The following is a 17,230-nucleotide window of genomic DNA, read 5'->3' on the forward strand; positions in this document are numbered from 1 at the left end:
CACACACACACACACACACACACACACACACACACACACACACACACACACACACACACACACACACACACACACACACACACACACACACACACACACACACACACACACACACACACACACACACACACACACACACACACACACACACACACACACACACACACACACACACACACACACACACACACACACACACACACACACACACACACTCACACACACACACACACACACACACACACACACACACACACACACACACACACACACACACACACACACACACACACACACACACACACACACACACACACACACACACACACACACACACACACACACACACACACACACACACACACACACACACACACACACACACACACACACACACACACACACACACACACACACACACACACACACACACACACACACACACACACACACACACACACACACACACACACACACACACACACACACACACACACACACACACACACACACACACACACACACACACACACACACACACACACACACACACACACACACACACACACACACACACACACACACACACACACACACACACACACACACACACACACACACACACACACACACACACACACACACACACACACACACACACACACACACACACACACACACACACACACACACACACACACACACACACACACACACACACACACACACACACACACACACACACACACACACACACACACACACACACACACACACACACACACACACACACACACACACACACACACACACACACACACACACACACACACACACACACACACACACACACACACACACACACACACACACACACACACACACACACACACACACACACACACACACACACACACACACACACACACACACACACACACACACACACACACACACACACACACACACACACACACACACACACACACACACACACACACACACACACACACACACACACACACACACACACACACACACACACACACACACACACACACACACACACACACACACACACACACACACACACACACACACACACACACACACACACACACACACACACACACACACACACACACACACACACACACACACACACACACACACACACACACACACACACACACACACACACACACACACACACACACACACACACACACACACACACACACACACACACACACACACACACACACACACACACACACACACACACACACACACACACACACACACACACACACACACACACACACACACACACACACACACACACACACACACACACACACACACACACACACACACACTCACACTCACACACACACACACACACACACACACACACACACACACACACACACACACACACACACACACACACACACACACACACACACACACACACACACACACACACACACACACACACACACACACACACACACACACACACACACACACACACACACACACACACACACACACACACACACACACACACACACACACACACACACACACACACACACACACACACACACACACACACACACACACACACACACACACACACACACACACACACACACACACACACACACACACACACACACACACACACTCACACACACACACACACACACACACACACACACACACACACACACACACACACTCACACACACACACACACACACACACACACAGAGAGACACACACACAGACACACACACACACACACACACACACACACACACACACACACACACACACACACACACACACACACACACACACACACACACACACACACACACACACACACACACACACACACACACACACTCACACACACACTCACACACACACACACACACACACACACACACACACACACACACACACACACACACACACACACACACACACACACACACACACACACACACACACACACACACACACACACACACACACACACACACACACACACACACACACACACACACACACACACACACACACACACACACACACACACACACACACACACACACACACACACACTCACACACACTCACTCACACACACACACACACACACTCACACACACACACACTCTCAGGTGTCGGGTTACTCTCGTTGTTCCTCTCTCATCCTGCAGGTGTCGCTGCAGCGCCGTCCTCTCACGGTTTCCTGTCCGACCCTGAACACATCCTGCCGGCTGTGACATCACTACTTCCTGCTGACCTCATCACATCCTGCTGTGATGTCACCACACAGGCCATGATAATTATAACAATGAATTAAATAACGTGACACACAAAGAGATAATAGATAAATAATAAAATGAATAAAATACAAATGATAATATAAAACAAAATATGATACTAAAACAAATAAAGAGTTTTTTAAAAAGTGAAATAAAGTTTTTATCCAGGCCCAGTTCACCGCGCTGCTGGAGGTCAAAGGTCAGCAGCGTTTCTGCTCCGAAGAGAATAAAAAGAGGAAACAGCTTCTTCTTCTCCGAGCTTCCTGTGTGGACGCGGCAGGAAGTGACACGCAGGAGAAGGCTTTTATTTTGTAAAAAGACCTGCAGCCCGTCTGAACTTCATGCGGCAACAAATAATTGATGATTAATCTCCTCGTGTGCCGACACTCAGCCGCCATCGCACCAAACATCACAGATCCATCAGAAGCCAGTCCTGCCTGCAGTCCAGCGCAGAGACGATACGATTTCTCCCTAAAACTGTTCAGTAAACTGCCTTCAGGAAAGACGGTGGCTTTAGTTCAATATACAAAAAGTCAACACGTCGTGTCAGCGTTGACTTTTTCTATATTTCGCCATAAAGACCGCCATCTTTCCATCTTTCCTGAAATACAGAGAAACATCAAAGTCCAGTCCAGCACCACAGCAAACACTCCAAGGACACTCAGCTTGATTAAATAATAAAATCAGTGGAAGTGGTTCCGTGTGATCGTGCAGCAAAGACACAAGAGGAAGGAAAAGAAAAAGAAAAGCCTCTTCCAAGGAAACAAGCAAACAAAAAACATCTGGAGCAACTTGATAACCTTGCAGAGACGTAAAATCCTGTCTACGAAAGAACACTGCTGGACGAATGAGGGACGACACCGTCTCATCATGTCTGAGTATTACAAACCTCACAGATCTGATAAAAACCACAAACTTCTGCCCAGCGATGAAACTCGGTCAGTCAGACACGTAAAACACCAGCAGCTGCTTCATTAACCGAAAAACCTCCCTGAAGTATTTTACCATTAAAGACGCTGCTGCAGCAAGAAACATTCCTTTAAAAAACACACAAACAAACAAGAAACAACAACTTGGCTGAAAAATCAGCTGGTAAAACTCGAAGGATTTCACTGAAGAATAAGAATAAACCTGCCGCCTACGTTGCCCACAATGCAACTGGACCACCGACAGGTATGTAAATGTGTTCTGTACATCTGCAGCTCTGCTGTTACACTGAATGAACTAAATGTCAAATTTACACTCTGACACCAAACTTTATCTTCCAAAAGTTATTTTATCTTCTGTTTCAAACTCGACAGAGACATCAGAGCAGAAGAGCTGCCGACATCACATTGTTCTCCACAGGATGATGACCATGGACGCTGACTGAAAGTTCCTACCTGGCCAGCAGCTCCTCACTGAAGACTTCATTAAATCCACAACATATTTAAAATCTAAAGTTTCTCACATGAAAAAGCACGAAGACTGTCGGACCGATGATGCTTCACAACAACACGGACTGAGAAGGTCTCAGGTGTCTTACCTGTGTGGGGCGCGGGGCAAGTGCAGATTCAGGCGGCGCTCCAGGACTCACTCTTCCTCCAACCAGAGCCTCCAGGTCCAGGTTCAGGTCCTGGATGGACTCGTAGATGTGGTTTGAATCTTCCTCCTTCGGTGAGTTTTCCTCACCGCTGCTCTTCTCCCCCCCCACCTCCTCCTCCTCCTCCTCCTCCTCTGGCTCTATCGGAGACTCTTGGTTGTCATGGTGACCTGGAGATGGCGAGGACGTGGTGCTGTGGAGGTCGTAGTGGGGGGGGGCCACGGGGACCACGGGGACCACGGAGACCACGGAGACCACGGGGACCATTGGTGTCTCCACAGGGATGAGCTGGGTCTGAGGTCGGGGTGTGGAGAGGGGGTCTGCTGGACTGAAACTGGGAACTCGATGTTTCCCAGAGTCCTTGTGGTCGTCCAGGAACTCAGAAAGGGGCTGTTTGCTCAGAGCATCGTCGGCCATGTTTATTGTCTTACTGGTGTCTTTGGTCTTGGTCTCTGCAGGACCAATAGCAGGGTTGCTGGGATGTCGCGGTGCCGGTGCCACTACAGCCGACAGGTCATGGAAGTCCAGTGGGACACCGAACGTGGACATGCGGTTCTCAGTCTTGCGGTATCTGTTGGAAGTATCGGGTCTGAGTCGGATCGTCACCTCATCCCCTGGTTTGGTTTTGTGCTCCTCCAGAGTCTTTGGAACAGGGACGGGGACGGGGACTGGGACTGGGACGGGGACGGGGACTGGGACCGGTGCAACCACAGGAAGCAGCAATGGTTCAGGACTGGGCGGTTTGGCAAAGTCCAGAGGTGAGGGGAAGTCCGGCGGCAGCTCCTTGACATACTTGGCGGGGATATAGAAGGGCTTGGCTCTGCGGTCGCTCTGGACCTGCCACCAGTGGTCGTTGGTTTTAGCCAGAAGGACGTATCGCTCGTTGGGTTTAATGGAGACCAGCGCCCCATCCTGACCCTGGTACTCATACTGAAACTTCACCAGAACCAGACCCAGACCTGCAGGACCCAGACCAGAACGGAGGATCATAGGAAATAATAAAGAACAGTGTTACATCAAGGTCAAGAGCTAATGCTAAAGCTAACTCAACTGCATTACTACACATTACTACTGCTAATACTAATATTACCACTTCTACTTTAACTGTTAATTACTACAGCTACTGCTTTTACTACTACTACTACTACTACTACTACACTATGACTACTACTACTACTACTACTACGACTACTACTACTACTACTACTACTACTACTACTACTACTACTACTACTACTACTACTACTACTACTAATGACTACTACTACTACTACTACTACTATGACTACTACTACTACTACTACTACTACAATGACTACTACTACTACTACTACAGCGACTACTACTACTACTACTACTACTACTACAATGACTACTACTACTACTACTACTACAATGACTACTACTACTACAACTACTACTACTTTAACTGCTACTGATAACATTACTACTGTTACTGCTGTTGTTCCCTTTAGGACCCATCATGGCTGCTTTCTTGTAAAACGAGAACTCACCTCTGCCGAGCAGGGAGGAGGTTGTTGCCATGGTGACGGCCCTGTGGTCCCCAGGCCCTGCCACCCTCAGGTAGATGGGCAGGTGACTGTGAAGGTGAGAGGTCAAAGGTCACACCTGTTCATCAGCCCCCTGAAAGAGAGAAAAGTCACATCAGACCAGACAGAGCGGATTCAACAACAACTACTGACTTCGAAAATTGCTTTTAGATGTACTTCTACTGCAAAAGGTTCCTTTAAACGACCTGAGATCCTCCCACACGTTGCATCTGCTGTATTTAACATGACTTAGCATTAGCCTCAGTGACTGCACACCGCTCTCTGGGCCTCAGCAACCACCACAACCTCCAACCAAACAGGGGCTGAATGGAAGCGTACATGTGGCTAATGTTAGCAAGCTAGTTAAGAACACACAACATTAAGTACAGAATCGAGGTACTTGTACTTTACTGCAGTATTTCCATTGTATGCAACTATATACTTCCACTCTCCGACATCTCAGAGGAAATATTGGACTTTTTCCTTCCCTACGTTTGTCTGACGGCTTCAGTTACTTTACAGATCACAGCGTTTCATCCCCTTCCTGTCCGGTGGAAACCTCGTATCTCCAGGTGTTTGTGACGAGCTGAAGGATGAAGAGTTTCCTTCATGTGCTGAGGAAACTCTCCTCCTCCTGAAGCTGAATAAACTCTTTAACCCCCCCTCGGATCAGCTGGGAAACGCATCGTCACAGAGCTGAAAACAGGCTGTTTCTCTGATACGTGGTTCTCACAGGACGGCGACGCTGCAAACACATGATGACCTTATAGACCATGATGCATTGCTGCAGGTTAAACTGCCCAACAGGATATAAAGCAGTTAAAATTAGCTCAACCTGAAACATCTGCAGCAGTAAAATGCAACACACACATGAATGCAGCAGGAATATGAATCCAGAAACATCAGATATAATAAACCACTGACAGGAAGCGTTTTACTGCACAGGGACGACTTTTAAACCTTTAACATGAGCAAGGTTTTAAATGCAGGATCGTCACTTGTAGTGGAGTACTTTCACAGTGTGCTATCAGTACTTTTCCTTTAGTAAAGGATGTGAACACGTCTTCCACCACTGCAGATACGGTGAATAATACACGTCCAGGACCAAACTGGGATCAACCCTCTAACTGACGTTAATTCCCAGTAAGTCAGAGAACGAGACGACTCCCAGTGTCAAAGTAACAGCGCGTTACTGGGACTAGTAATCACATTGATCACAGGTGAAGTAATCACATTACTGTGACGTGTTACTGACCATGTTGGGAGAACAGCGCAGCTGAACTGTGTCCAATCATACGGACAGGTTTCCTGTTTACAGACAAGCAGGCGGACAGAAAACACATCACCACGATGTCATGACAGCTTCATTACAATAACAGTAATGATAGTAATAATTAATAATAATATGGACAATTTCCTTAGTAGGAAATGAAGTAACTTGCTGTAAACCAGGAAAGATTCAGTTTGCATTTAGAAAACTTTTCACGAGTGTGCTGACGCCAACAGCAAACTCAAGTTTCCTTCTTGAGATAAAAAACTCGTTCCACCCGTTACTTTGTGCACAAAACACCTTCACATGTTGAAGCCACGTCGTTCCGGCTTGTTTCCTAAAAAACGCGTGCACGCATCTATATTATGCTGTCCTCACAGTCCTCTTCAGGTTTAAACCACTCTGATGTTTCATACAATGATATTAAAGTGCATCATTTGTCTCACCTGATACCTGCCGCAGACGAGGAAAGTACCTGAAGTACTTTCACTCAGCGGCTCAAAGGCTCAAACAAGTTTCTACACAGATGGACTCCAGTGATGTTGGACGCGAAGCTGCAAATTAAAGGACTGCGGTTTATCTTGTTGGAAAATGTTACCGCCCACCGTCAAGAACAGAAAACTTCTTCAGTGTGTCTTGTTTTGAGATATTGACCCTAAAAAAACTAAAAAACACACACACACACACACACACACACACACACACACACACACATTGGCCACTTTATTAGGTACACCTGTACAATCTAATGTAATCCAACTGCCATAAAGTCTATTTTTATGAAGCCTATAATGTTTCTTTTGACACACAGTTAATGTAATAATATGTTAACACTGAATAATATGAAGCCTTTTGTGTTCTGAGAGTAATTCAGAGTGTTGCTGGAATAAAAACAGACTCCATGCAAGCAGCTGCTGACAGACGCAGAGTTATGTTTCTCTGCTTCTTCTTGTCGGAACAAGTCAAACTACAATCAGCTCTGAACTGCAGCTCCTGAAGCTAACGCTAACGCTAACCCTCAGGCTCTACTCTCACGTCTTCCTTCTCTCATCGAGCTGTACATCACATGCTGTCTAACAGCTCGTCCGCTGTGAGACGCTGGACGGTGGTTTGGAAAGTGTACACCTGAACCTGCGTTATGATGTCGGTGTAATGTTCTACTCACCTGTCTGCTTCTCTGGTTAACAACTGAGCTCAGTGTTTCAAAGTAAAAGCCCTCCAGCAAGGGAGGGATTATATAAGAGGTTCCACAGAGAGACAACAGTCTGCAGGTTTTCTTTCCAAACCACAGGCTCCGCCCACTCACCAGGTAGAGGGGCGGAGCTTATCAGTGACATCTCCTGCTCAGTCGCAAACATGCAGGCTGGTGGCTTTCATGCACTTAACTCGAACCAGATCACGCAGGTAATCTGTTTACACGCTGCAGGTCAGTAAACAGGTTCCTCCTCGACTTACTTTAACTGTATCACCGATAAAAGCGTCTGATGTTCTGACAAACTTATTCAGACTTGTAGAGGAAACGTCCTGTGAGTTTTAGTCGGACTTTGGATGAAGTTATTGTGATGAACTCTGCTTCCAGCTGATACTTTCTGCAGTCTGTGTCCTGCTCATGCTCACACGTAAAGAGGCGATTAGAAACCTGGTAACTGTCGTCCTCCGGGAGAAGGCCACCTGAAACCAGGTGTGCGGTTTACGTGACATTTAAGGAAGACGACTGTGACCTGGTTACTGAAGTGCAGGTAAACTCACAGTCGGACACACACATTTAAGAATCTGAGCATTTTCACTCTCAGATGTCTCAGATGTGCTGTTTTATAGCTCAGTGAACTGAAGCTCTTTGAAAACTGAAAACCGAATCTGAATGAGTCACTGACAAAATAAACGGCAGATAAACTGAAATTAAGAAGAATTATCAGTTGAAGCCCGAATGTAAAACATTATTATTATTAGTACATTATTAGCGAGGACAACCGCACTATGAGAACGTTTGAGATGAAGAGATGAAGCAACAGCTGTTGTCCAGGAGCCTCTGAGCAAGGCAGTGACCACACACACACACACACACACACACACACACACACACACACACACACACACACACACAGAACAATAACAGGAGGCTGATCTCAGGCCTGTTCTGTTTATAGAGGGAAGTGTCTGCTCTTCCTGTCTGCTGTAAGTCCCGCCCACAAGGCTGCGTAGACTCCACCCCTCAATGACATCACACACCCTGGTGTGTGTGTGTGTGTGTTTCCTGTCTTTGTAAAGGAACAATAGTCTGACTCCAGTCAGTGTGTTCAGGGCTGAACAGCAGAAGTCATCACGTCTCTTTTTATCTAAAATATTATCAATAACTGATAACTTAATAAATCTGATCGTTTCTGTCTGAAACGTTTTCATCACACAAACCATCACGGCTGCCGCATTAGGCAGTTTATTGATCACTGCAAGTCAAAGCTAGAAGTCAACTACAGGCCTGCAAATACAAGTACCCTAGTGGCGGCTGGCCAGTAGAGGGCGCTATGGCGCCGCCGTCCCTGGGCCCTTCACTACTAATAATAATAAATTAAACAAACTGTCCATATCTGTGCGTTTGAAATAAGGAGTTGATGTACGCAACAAATGCTTTTCCTTCCCCTCCGCCTGTCTGCAGGTCTCAGCAGCTCTGGGGCGATGGAGGAATCGCCCACAGGAGGCGGGTCTGAGCAGCAGTTTAGCCAAAGATATGAACGCATGACATAAAATTTAGCCAGTCAGTGTCATCAAATCTAATCCGAAAATATCAACCTGGCCTCGCAGTCAGACAGCAGGTTAGCGAGAAAGGAACCAGCGTGAGGCTTCTCTCTGGTACACCAGAAAGGCCTGGCTAGCTGGATGCTGTCATGCTAATGCCTTTTTTTTCCTACTTGCTTTTTAAACAAGGGGGACAGATCCAGCATGCACAGTTACGCCTGTCTGAGGAAGTAAGGAAACATGCGGGCACCAGGGCACACATGGATAATCCTGTCCAGCTAACGTTAGCCACATTAGGCAGAGTGAACGTCGCTACGCAGCTGGACGGCGGCCGCAGGGTCGCGGTGAGGAAACAGTGCACATTTTATCCAAAATAATCGACTGTGTGAAGTTTCGTGGGGCTTCAAGTTGGCCTTGCGAGGGCATGGCGAGACCGACTCCTCGGACAACCCTTTATTTAGGGGAGTGGTGGATTTTGTTGCCTCCCTAGACCGCGTGCTGGAGGAGCACCTGCTAACTTACCGTTTTTAAAGGCAGTCAAAGACGGTACAAACCGAGCTGCTGGACTGCGTGCAGTCAGTGCTAAAGCATCACATTCTGGAGGAAGCTGATTTTATCGCCTTTCTAGCAGACAAGACGACTGACATTTCTGACTGTGCTACGCTACATCAGCACCAACAGTAACATCCAACCGCGGTTTTTCGAGTTCATTAATAACTGCAGAAGTTTCCTCTCTTCCCCTCTGAGCACCGGACTCCCCTGCTTATAGCAACTTAACGCCGCTAACTGCGCTTCATGCTTACTTCTCCTGAGCTTCGCCTCCCTGTTGGTTTCCAGACAAAACGAGCTCCACACGTGCATCTGAAGAAACAAACAGTTTCTATTACGTGTTTTATACTGAAGTAAATAAATAAGACGTCCTGATGTGTTTGTCAAGGTGTTACTTACTGCTTTTTTTCATGTTGGAATAAAATAATTGTTAAATATTTAACTGCAATGTAGGATTTCCTTTTGATACCTTCACTTGTTTTGCATTAAATCATACTGGGACGTTTGCTGAAATTGAGTGGATGTGGCACAGACCTATGTTGTATCGCCCTGTCGTAAACTTAATGCCCCTGGTACGCCGTAGTAAACTGCTGTAGTAGGCCTCATTACTGAAGTTATTTTAGACATCATTAGATATTTATTAAACTTACCTATCAATAATTCAACATGTAGTTTGTGAGCTTCCAGCCTTTGATTGTTTTTTATTTCCTGTTTGTTGTGTATTGTTTAATCTGGGTTTTTCTTTGCACGGATAAATAAAGTTTTACTAAATTTAATTGGCTATTTAAAACAAGAGTCTTCATGGCAGTAAACAGCCAAACCTGCTCTGAGTCACACACACCTGAGCCAGGTGTATTCAGGTGTGTGAAAGGGACTGCTGGAATGCAGCCGACCCCTCCCTCCCTCTCTGTTTGTCTCTCAGCCACACCCACCCCGCCAGGAATGTAACACACACACACACACACACACACACACACACACACACACACACACACACACACCCTCCTCTGTTCGACCACAGCACTGAAGTGTGTGAGAAAATAAAGTGAGAGAGCTGTCAATCATTAAACCGAGGTTGAGGGTTTGCGGCAGGACACGCCCCGTCGACCAATCAGAAGAGTCAAAGAGTTTAAAGGAGACGTTCACCAGAAAACCAGAATCAGCCTGAGAGGATCCTTCAACAACATGTTTCTGTCACTGAGCCACACCCATCAGGTGTCATGTATCATGTGACATCATAAACCCAACAGCCAATCACAGTTTGTTTCAGCAGATCTGAAGTGGATTCAACCTTTGGCCTCAGTATGAGCACGGGGTGCGGTTACAGTCAGAAGTACACACATGTTCACACACACACACACACACACACACACACAAAACAAAAACATACAGAAATAACTGCGTTTAAATCATAAAGCCGTCAGCTGACTCCGCCTCCTCAAGGCTCGAACAAACCAAAGAAACTCTTACAGGAATGTTTGGAGACTCGACTCCGACCACACTGTGTGTTTATATATTTATCTGTTTACACCACAGATGCAGAAATCCTGCTCTCTGATTGGCTGTCAGCTGTCTGTTAAAATCAGGTATCAAACAGTTCAAAGACCCCTGGAATCTGCTCAAGGATCTCTACAACCTGCTCAAGGCTCTTAAGAACCTCCTCAAGACTTCTAAAACCTGCTCAAGGGCCTCTCCTACCTCTGAAAGGATCTCTGAAACCTGCTCAAGGACCTTTGCAGCCTCCTCAAGGACCTCTGCAACCTGCTCAAGGACCATTACACTCTTTTCAAGGACCTCTACCCCTGTTCCTCTACAACCTAATCATGGACTTCTGAACCTCCTCAAGAACCTTTACAGCATCTTCAAGGACATGTATGACCTGTTGAAGGACTTCTGAAAGCACTAATGGTCCTAAACAAGTTGCCCAAGGACCTCTACAACCTTGTAAAGGGCCTCTAAAACCTGCTCAAGGACCTCTAAGACCTGCTCAGTTACCTCTACAACCCCCTCAAGGACTCCTAGTTAGCTGAACTATGCAGCAAAGGTGACACAGGCTGCACTAAATAACCCCCTGACCTTTCTACTGAATATCAAGGTGTCTTCAGGAACATTTGTAGTGCTGTCACCAGCACGGACTGTTCTCCAGATACAAACCGCCAATCTGCAACATGTTATGGAACATATATGATGATATATGTTACTAAAATGATTTAAATATGACAAAAACCTCCAGATGTGCAGCAGCTGTAATATATACACACAGTACATAAAGCTGTAACATGTGGAGTCTTTATGTCATTATGGCAGATCTGAACTCTCACTTTTGAATGTACGGAAATCTGAAATGTGGCCAAACATGAACATATACAATAAATAATAGAATATATATGTTTCCATATATTTTAATCTAATATTAGTTTTTCACATTCTAAGAAAATCTCTATGTGCTAATATGAAGCAGAAATAGACACACTTCTTATATATGTTGCTTGAATACTCTGTACAAAATACATCCATATATACAATATACATTTATGTATTAAACATTTTATTATGTTTATGCCTTATTTAAAAAACTGTCCATACATTACCGAAGGAGAAGTCAGGTGACGTAGTATATAGAGCAAGACAGTCCGCTTCTGGAGACGGTGGGTGGATAGATGGCACAACAAAGGACTTTCACCCAGGAGGCCGGGGTTTGTGTCTCGTGTGAAACCAAAAGTTAACATTGACTTATTTAAAGTTTTAAGTTATATAACGTTATAGTATATGTATATATAATATATATATGTTGTCATGTGATTTATGTAACGTATGCTTGCAGCCCGTCCTCACCTACAGCCAGGTGAGGCAGGTCGTATTAGAGCGTATTGAACAAATGACCTATGTGGTCATATGGGTTGGAGGACATTTTGTTTAACTATCTGTGTTTTACTTTTACTTTTGTTTGTTTGTTTTGTGCTAATATGAAGCAGAAATATTCATATCCACATATTCAACATAATATATGTATCTGACATATGTGGTTTTGATATGTTCATACTTTATTAGTATTATGAAAATATCTCTTTACATAACTGTTTTGTAGAATATTTGAAAATGAAATTATGTTTTTCTATGACACAGAGGTAAAAAGGAAATGTGTTTTAGGAAACTGCAGTATTTAAATAAAGTTCTTTATTAACTGAAAAAGTACAGAACCAATCTAATGCATTTTTTTAAACCAAGAGAATTAAGAGAATTAACTATTTTTGGATATTTGTCGCCTGTAGCCGTATAACGAGAAAGTCCTGGGTTTTAATCCACTGTATGTATATGAGAAAATGTATTGGGTATATGTTTGTGCTATATTTTGAATCATATGTGCTAAATGTGTACATATATGTGACTTACACTGACATATCTTATACATTTACGTATATGGCCATGCATTTCTATGAGAAACTAACAGAAAGAAGTCAGATTTCATGTTATTTTATGGTCAGTGTTCCTTATACTGTTTTTTCATTTCTAATGTTCTTTTACTTTTAGTTGAAATTTTCAGTTTTTGTAACTTTAAATCAAACAATCTGTTTTCTCCTCTCTGCATGTTTCTGCGATGAAACAAACAAACAGAAACAGACTCCAGTTGTTTTCATTCAAAAATAAAAATATCACAATCTGAATATTAAACTGACTGAATTTTTACATTTTAGTTTTTAAGTGTATGTTGAGAATAGGGGAAAATGTTTTTAGTTTTTATCCTGCAAGTTCAACTGCTGCTGTGTCCCAATTCCAGTGGTGGAAAGTAACTAAGTACATTTACTCGAGTACTGTGCTTAAGTACAATTTTATAGGTACTTTACTTGAGTATTTCCATTTGCTGCTACTTTATACTTCTACTTCACTACATTAAAGAGGCAAATATTTTACTTGTTACTATTTTATGCCCTAAATTACTTTACAGATTCTGATTAATAATACAAAAAATAATCAACAAATAAATTATGATTTTATCAATAAGACTTTTTTTTCTACCCAGCAGAATATAAAGTAATATATATTTAAAATATATTTATAAATATTAAAAACTTCACAAAGAGAAAACAAAATGTTTTCCCAAAGATTTAAGACTTTCTTTGTTGTTCTTTAATTCTTGTTTGTTGTCTTTCTGCAGCTGTTTCACCTCCATTTGCAACTTAATTTAGTCATTTTTGCAGATTTTTACGGACTCAGAACCTGCTTACTTTTAGTGTGTAGTCTGCAATCAGGACACAGCGCTCTGTCTCTGGCTCAACACACCCGGTGACACATTCCTGCCAACCATTAACACACACACACACACACACACAACCCTAATCTTAACCAAAAGTCAAGTCTTAGCCCTGAAATCAAACAGAGTCCCCGTAATGTAGGTGTGGGAACAGGCTGATGTCCCCGTAATGTAGGTTTTTCAAAAACAATGAAGACCTTTTTCACACTTTTTGCAGTAAAAACAACTTTTCAAATTTAAAGTCCAAACCAACCAGATAAAAAAAAAACTGAAACACAGAGCAAACACACACAAGAAAAACACACAAACAATCTAAACCAAAAGGAAGAAAAAAAAAAGTGGGAGAAAGATTCATCTGCAACTTAATCCAACATGACAGAATCACCTCCACAGACAGACACACAGACAGATAGACAGACAGACAGATAGACACACAGATAGATAGACACATAGACAGATAGTTGTGTTTTACCGCAGTAAAAGTCCGATCCAACCATCCTGCTCTTTGTGTTGTTTTTTTTGCTCTTCTATTCCTGAAGGGGCGAGTCCAAATCACAGAAACAGGTTCCTCTCTATCTCACTGGCCCCACCCCTCCCTGACCTGCCAGTCTCAGCCTGTTGTCGCCCCCCCCTCCTCCTCTTCCTCCTCCTCCCCCCCCCCCCCACTCCTCTCTGCCTGAGTAGTTTACTTCCTGTTTGACAGAAGAAGACACGGTCAGACCTGAAGCTCTCTCTGTGCAGACCAACGGCGCCCTCTGGCTGCACTCAGCAGGTGGTGCATCATCCCTGAGACCCACAGACACGAATGCATAATAAAAATCAATAAAGAAAATAAATTAAAATAAAAAAGAAGAATTAAATATACAATAAAGAAGTGATCACAAAAAGAAAACATTTGTTAAAATACTTTTTGACAATAACTTCAAAATTTCTGAATGAATCATCTCAGACGTCACAAACTTTGTATTAAATAGTAGTAAAGTTTGAAATAAGACGGTGTAGTCCCTCATTCGTCCAGGAGTGTTCTTGTTCTTGAATTGTGAATGATCAATTGTCAATTGAGAATGAATCCGGATGGGAGCCGAAACGTCTTGATTCTGAAAACAGTGTCCAGACGACTACGACTGAAACCTTTTCTACAATAGTAGTAAAGTTTATTTATAGAGCACCTTTCATAAATGAAATGCAGTGTTGTTCTAAAGACAACAACAAAGAGCAGACAATTTAAACAAGTTAAAATAATAAAATACATATAGAAATATGATTAATTATTGATTTTGTTATATAGTAGAAATATCAGATGATGTGACAGCTAACATAATAATAATAATAATACTAATAACAATAATAATAATGACAAACAACTCAATTTATATAGCACCTTTCATTTCATTGCTCTTCACTAAAATTATGAGGACATTTTTAAGGGTTTAAAAAGCCTCATGACAATATATTTTTTTATTTATTTTATTATATATTATTACAGCTGTGTTTTACCATCTGAAGTCCATGTTTGAAATTTCTGAAATGAAGAAAGTTTTGAATATTTGCTCTGTTTACTGCCACAAACTTCATCGCTGCCTACAAAAATTTCCCGTCCAACCTGAGGAGCATGTCAAGGTATGTAAACATTTGTTTAATTCCAGATAAACATTGTCAAATGACTTTTTATAGATTTGCCCGCCAAGTTGTCATATTCGGACCGGGTCCTGTGTGAATGCACTGCTGACACTACTGCGAAAAAGCAGTTAACTGACTAAAGTCCTTTCAGAAATTTGTTTGTTTTAATCTTGTCAAATAAACACAGTACTATTATTAGTAACGTCAAGCCGAGGCAGTGGATTCACGTAGGACCCGATCCCATCCAGCGGTTTAACCTTTTCAGACAATGCTGTGTAAAGTAAAATTAACCTAGCCTACAGCATTATGACATGTTTATCCTTTTAATGCCAATCTGAGTTAACCTAGGAGGAAAGAGCACATACAGTAACACAATACAAGTTCCACATAGAGAGCTCTCTGCAATAAGAGTGCAAGGTCCACTGCTGCTGCAGAGGTGGCTGAAGAGCACTGCAAACCTCAGCTGGTACAGAACAACGCAGCTAGATGGAACAAATGTTATTTGGCTGAGGATAGTATCGTGAGAATCCTCAAAGATAAAGGAGAGGGGGCTGAGAGAGCTGTCTGTGCTGCACTCAGTGTTCGCATGTAAGTGGTGAATGTTTGTTTGGGTGCGTTCTCTTTCTGTTTCATTACCTGCAGTTATACTTACCTCTACGCTGAACCTGTAGAGAGATTTCCAAAGAATTATAGTACTTACATTTTTGAAGTCCTGTGATAAAATAGTAATCGTTAGATTTATTACACTAATCACTTACCTTGCTAGATCTAGTTCTGAACCTTCCCACATGATTTTTCAATTCAATTCAACTTTATTTATATAGCGCCAGTTCATAACAGAAGTTTTCTCATTGCACTTTTCCTATAGAGCAGGTCTAGACTGTACTTTTTATAATATAAACAAAAAAGACTTGTCCAAAGGACAGGGAATAATTACATCACATCCTGTGTTATCCGAAATAACTGAATGCATAGTGGTTCTATATAGAAGATTTGGAAAAAATGTTTTGGTTTTGTTTTCTTTTGTGTGTGTGTTAGGTAGGCCTACAGTCCAGCTGACATTGCCTTTTGGGTAAATATACCAACACCATGAGTCCAGTTGCGCCCTACAATCACCACCCTCATCGCTAAGCTAGAGAAAACAAGAGGGTCGCTGAGATTCTAGTTGATGACCTGCGAGACGATTTGAAGAAACGGTTTGGGTGAGCTTAGTTTTGTTGTAAACTAAAAATTATTTTCCATGGACAGATTTAGCTACTATGCCCGCGAATTTCACATTTTTCGTCATTTTTAAGCTAGTAGTGCCGTGTCACTGGCACAGCTGATGGAG

General features: G+C 43.1%; 1 protein-coding gene across 2 annotated transcripts in view; it reads right to left on the bottom strand.

The window, feature by feature from the left end:
- Positions 1-14,896, bottom strand: part of arhgap27l (Rho GTPase activating protein 27, like) — a 39,228-nt gene extending 24,332 nt beyond the window's left edge. For both annotated transcript variants that reach the window (XM_044181242.1, XM_044181241.1), the window contains exons 1-3: positions 14,753-14,896; positions 5,441-5,570; positions 3,870-4,885 (exon numbers count right to left, since the gene is read on the bottom strand). In XM_044181242.1, the coding sequence (XP_044037177.1) occupies positions 3,870-4,885; positions 5,441-5,471 (1,047 nt within the window). In that variant the 5' untranslated portion in view covers positions 5,472-5,570; positions 14,753-14,896. The remainder of the gene's footprint in view (positions 1-3,869; positions 4,886-5,440; positions 5,571-14,752) is intronic.
- Positions 14,897-17,230: the final 2,334 nt, after the last annotated feature.

Source organism: Siniperca chuatsi, linkage group LG21 (genome assembly GCF_020085105.1).
Source record: "Siniperca chuatsi isolate FFG_IHB_CAS linkage group LG21, ASM2008510v1, whole genome shotgun sequence".
NCBI lineage: Eukaryota > Metazoa > Chordata > Actinopteri > Centrarchiformes > Sinipercidae > Siniperca > Siniperca chuatsi.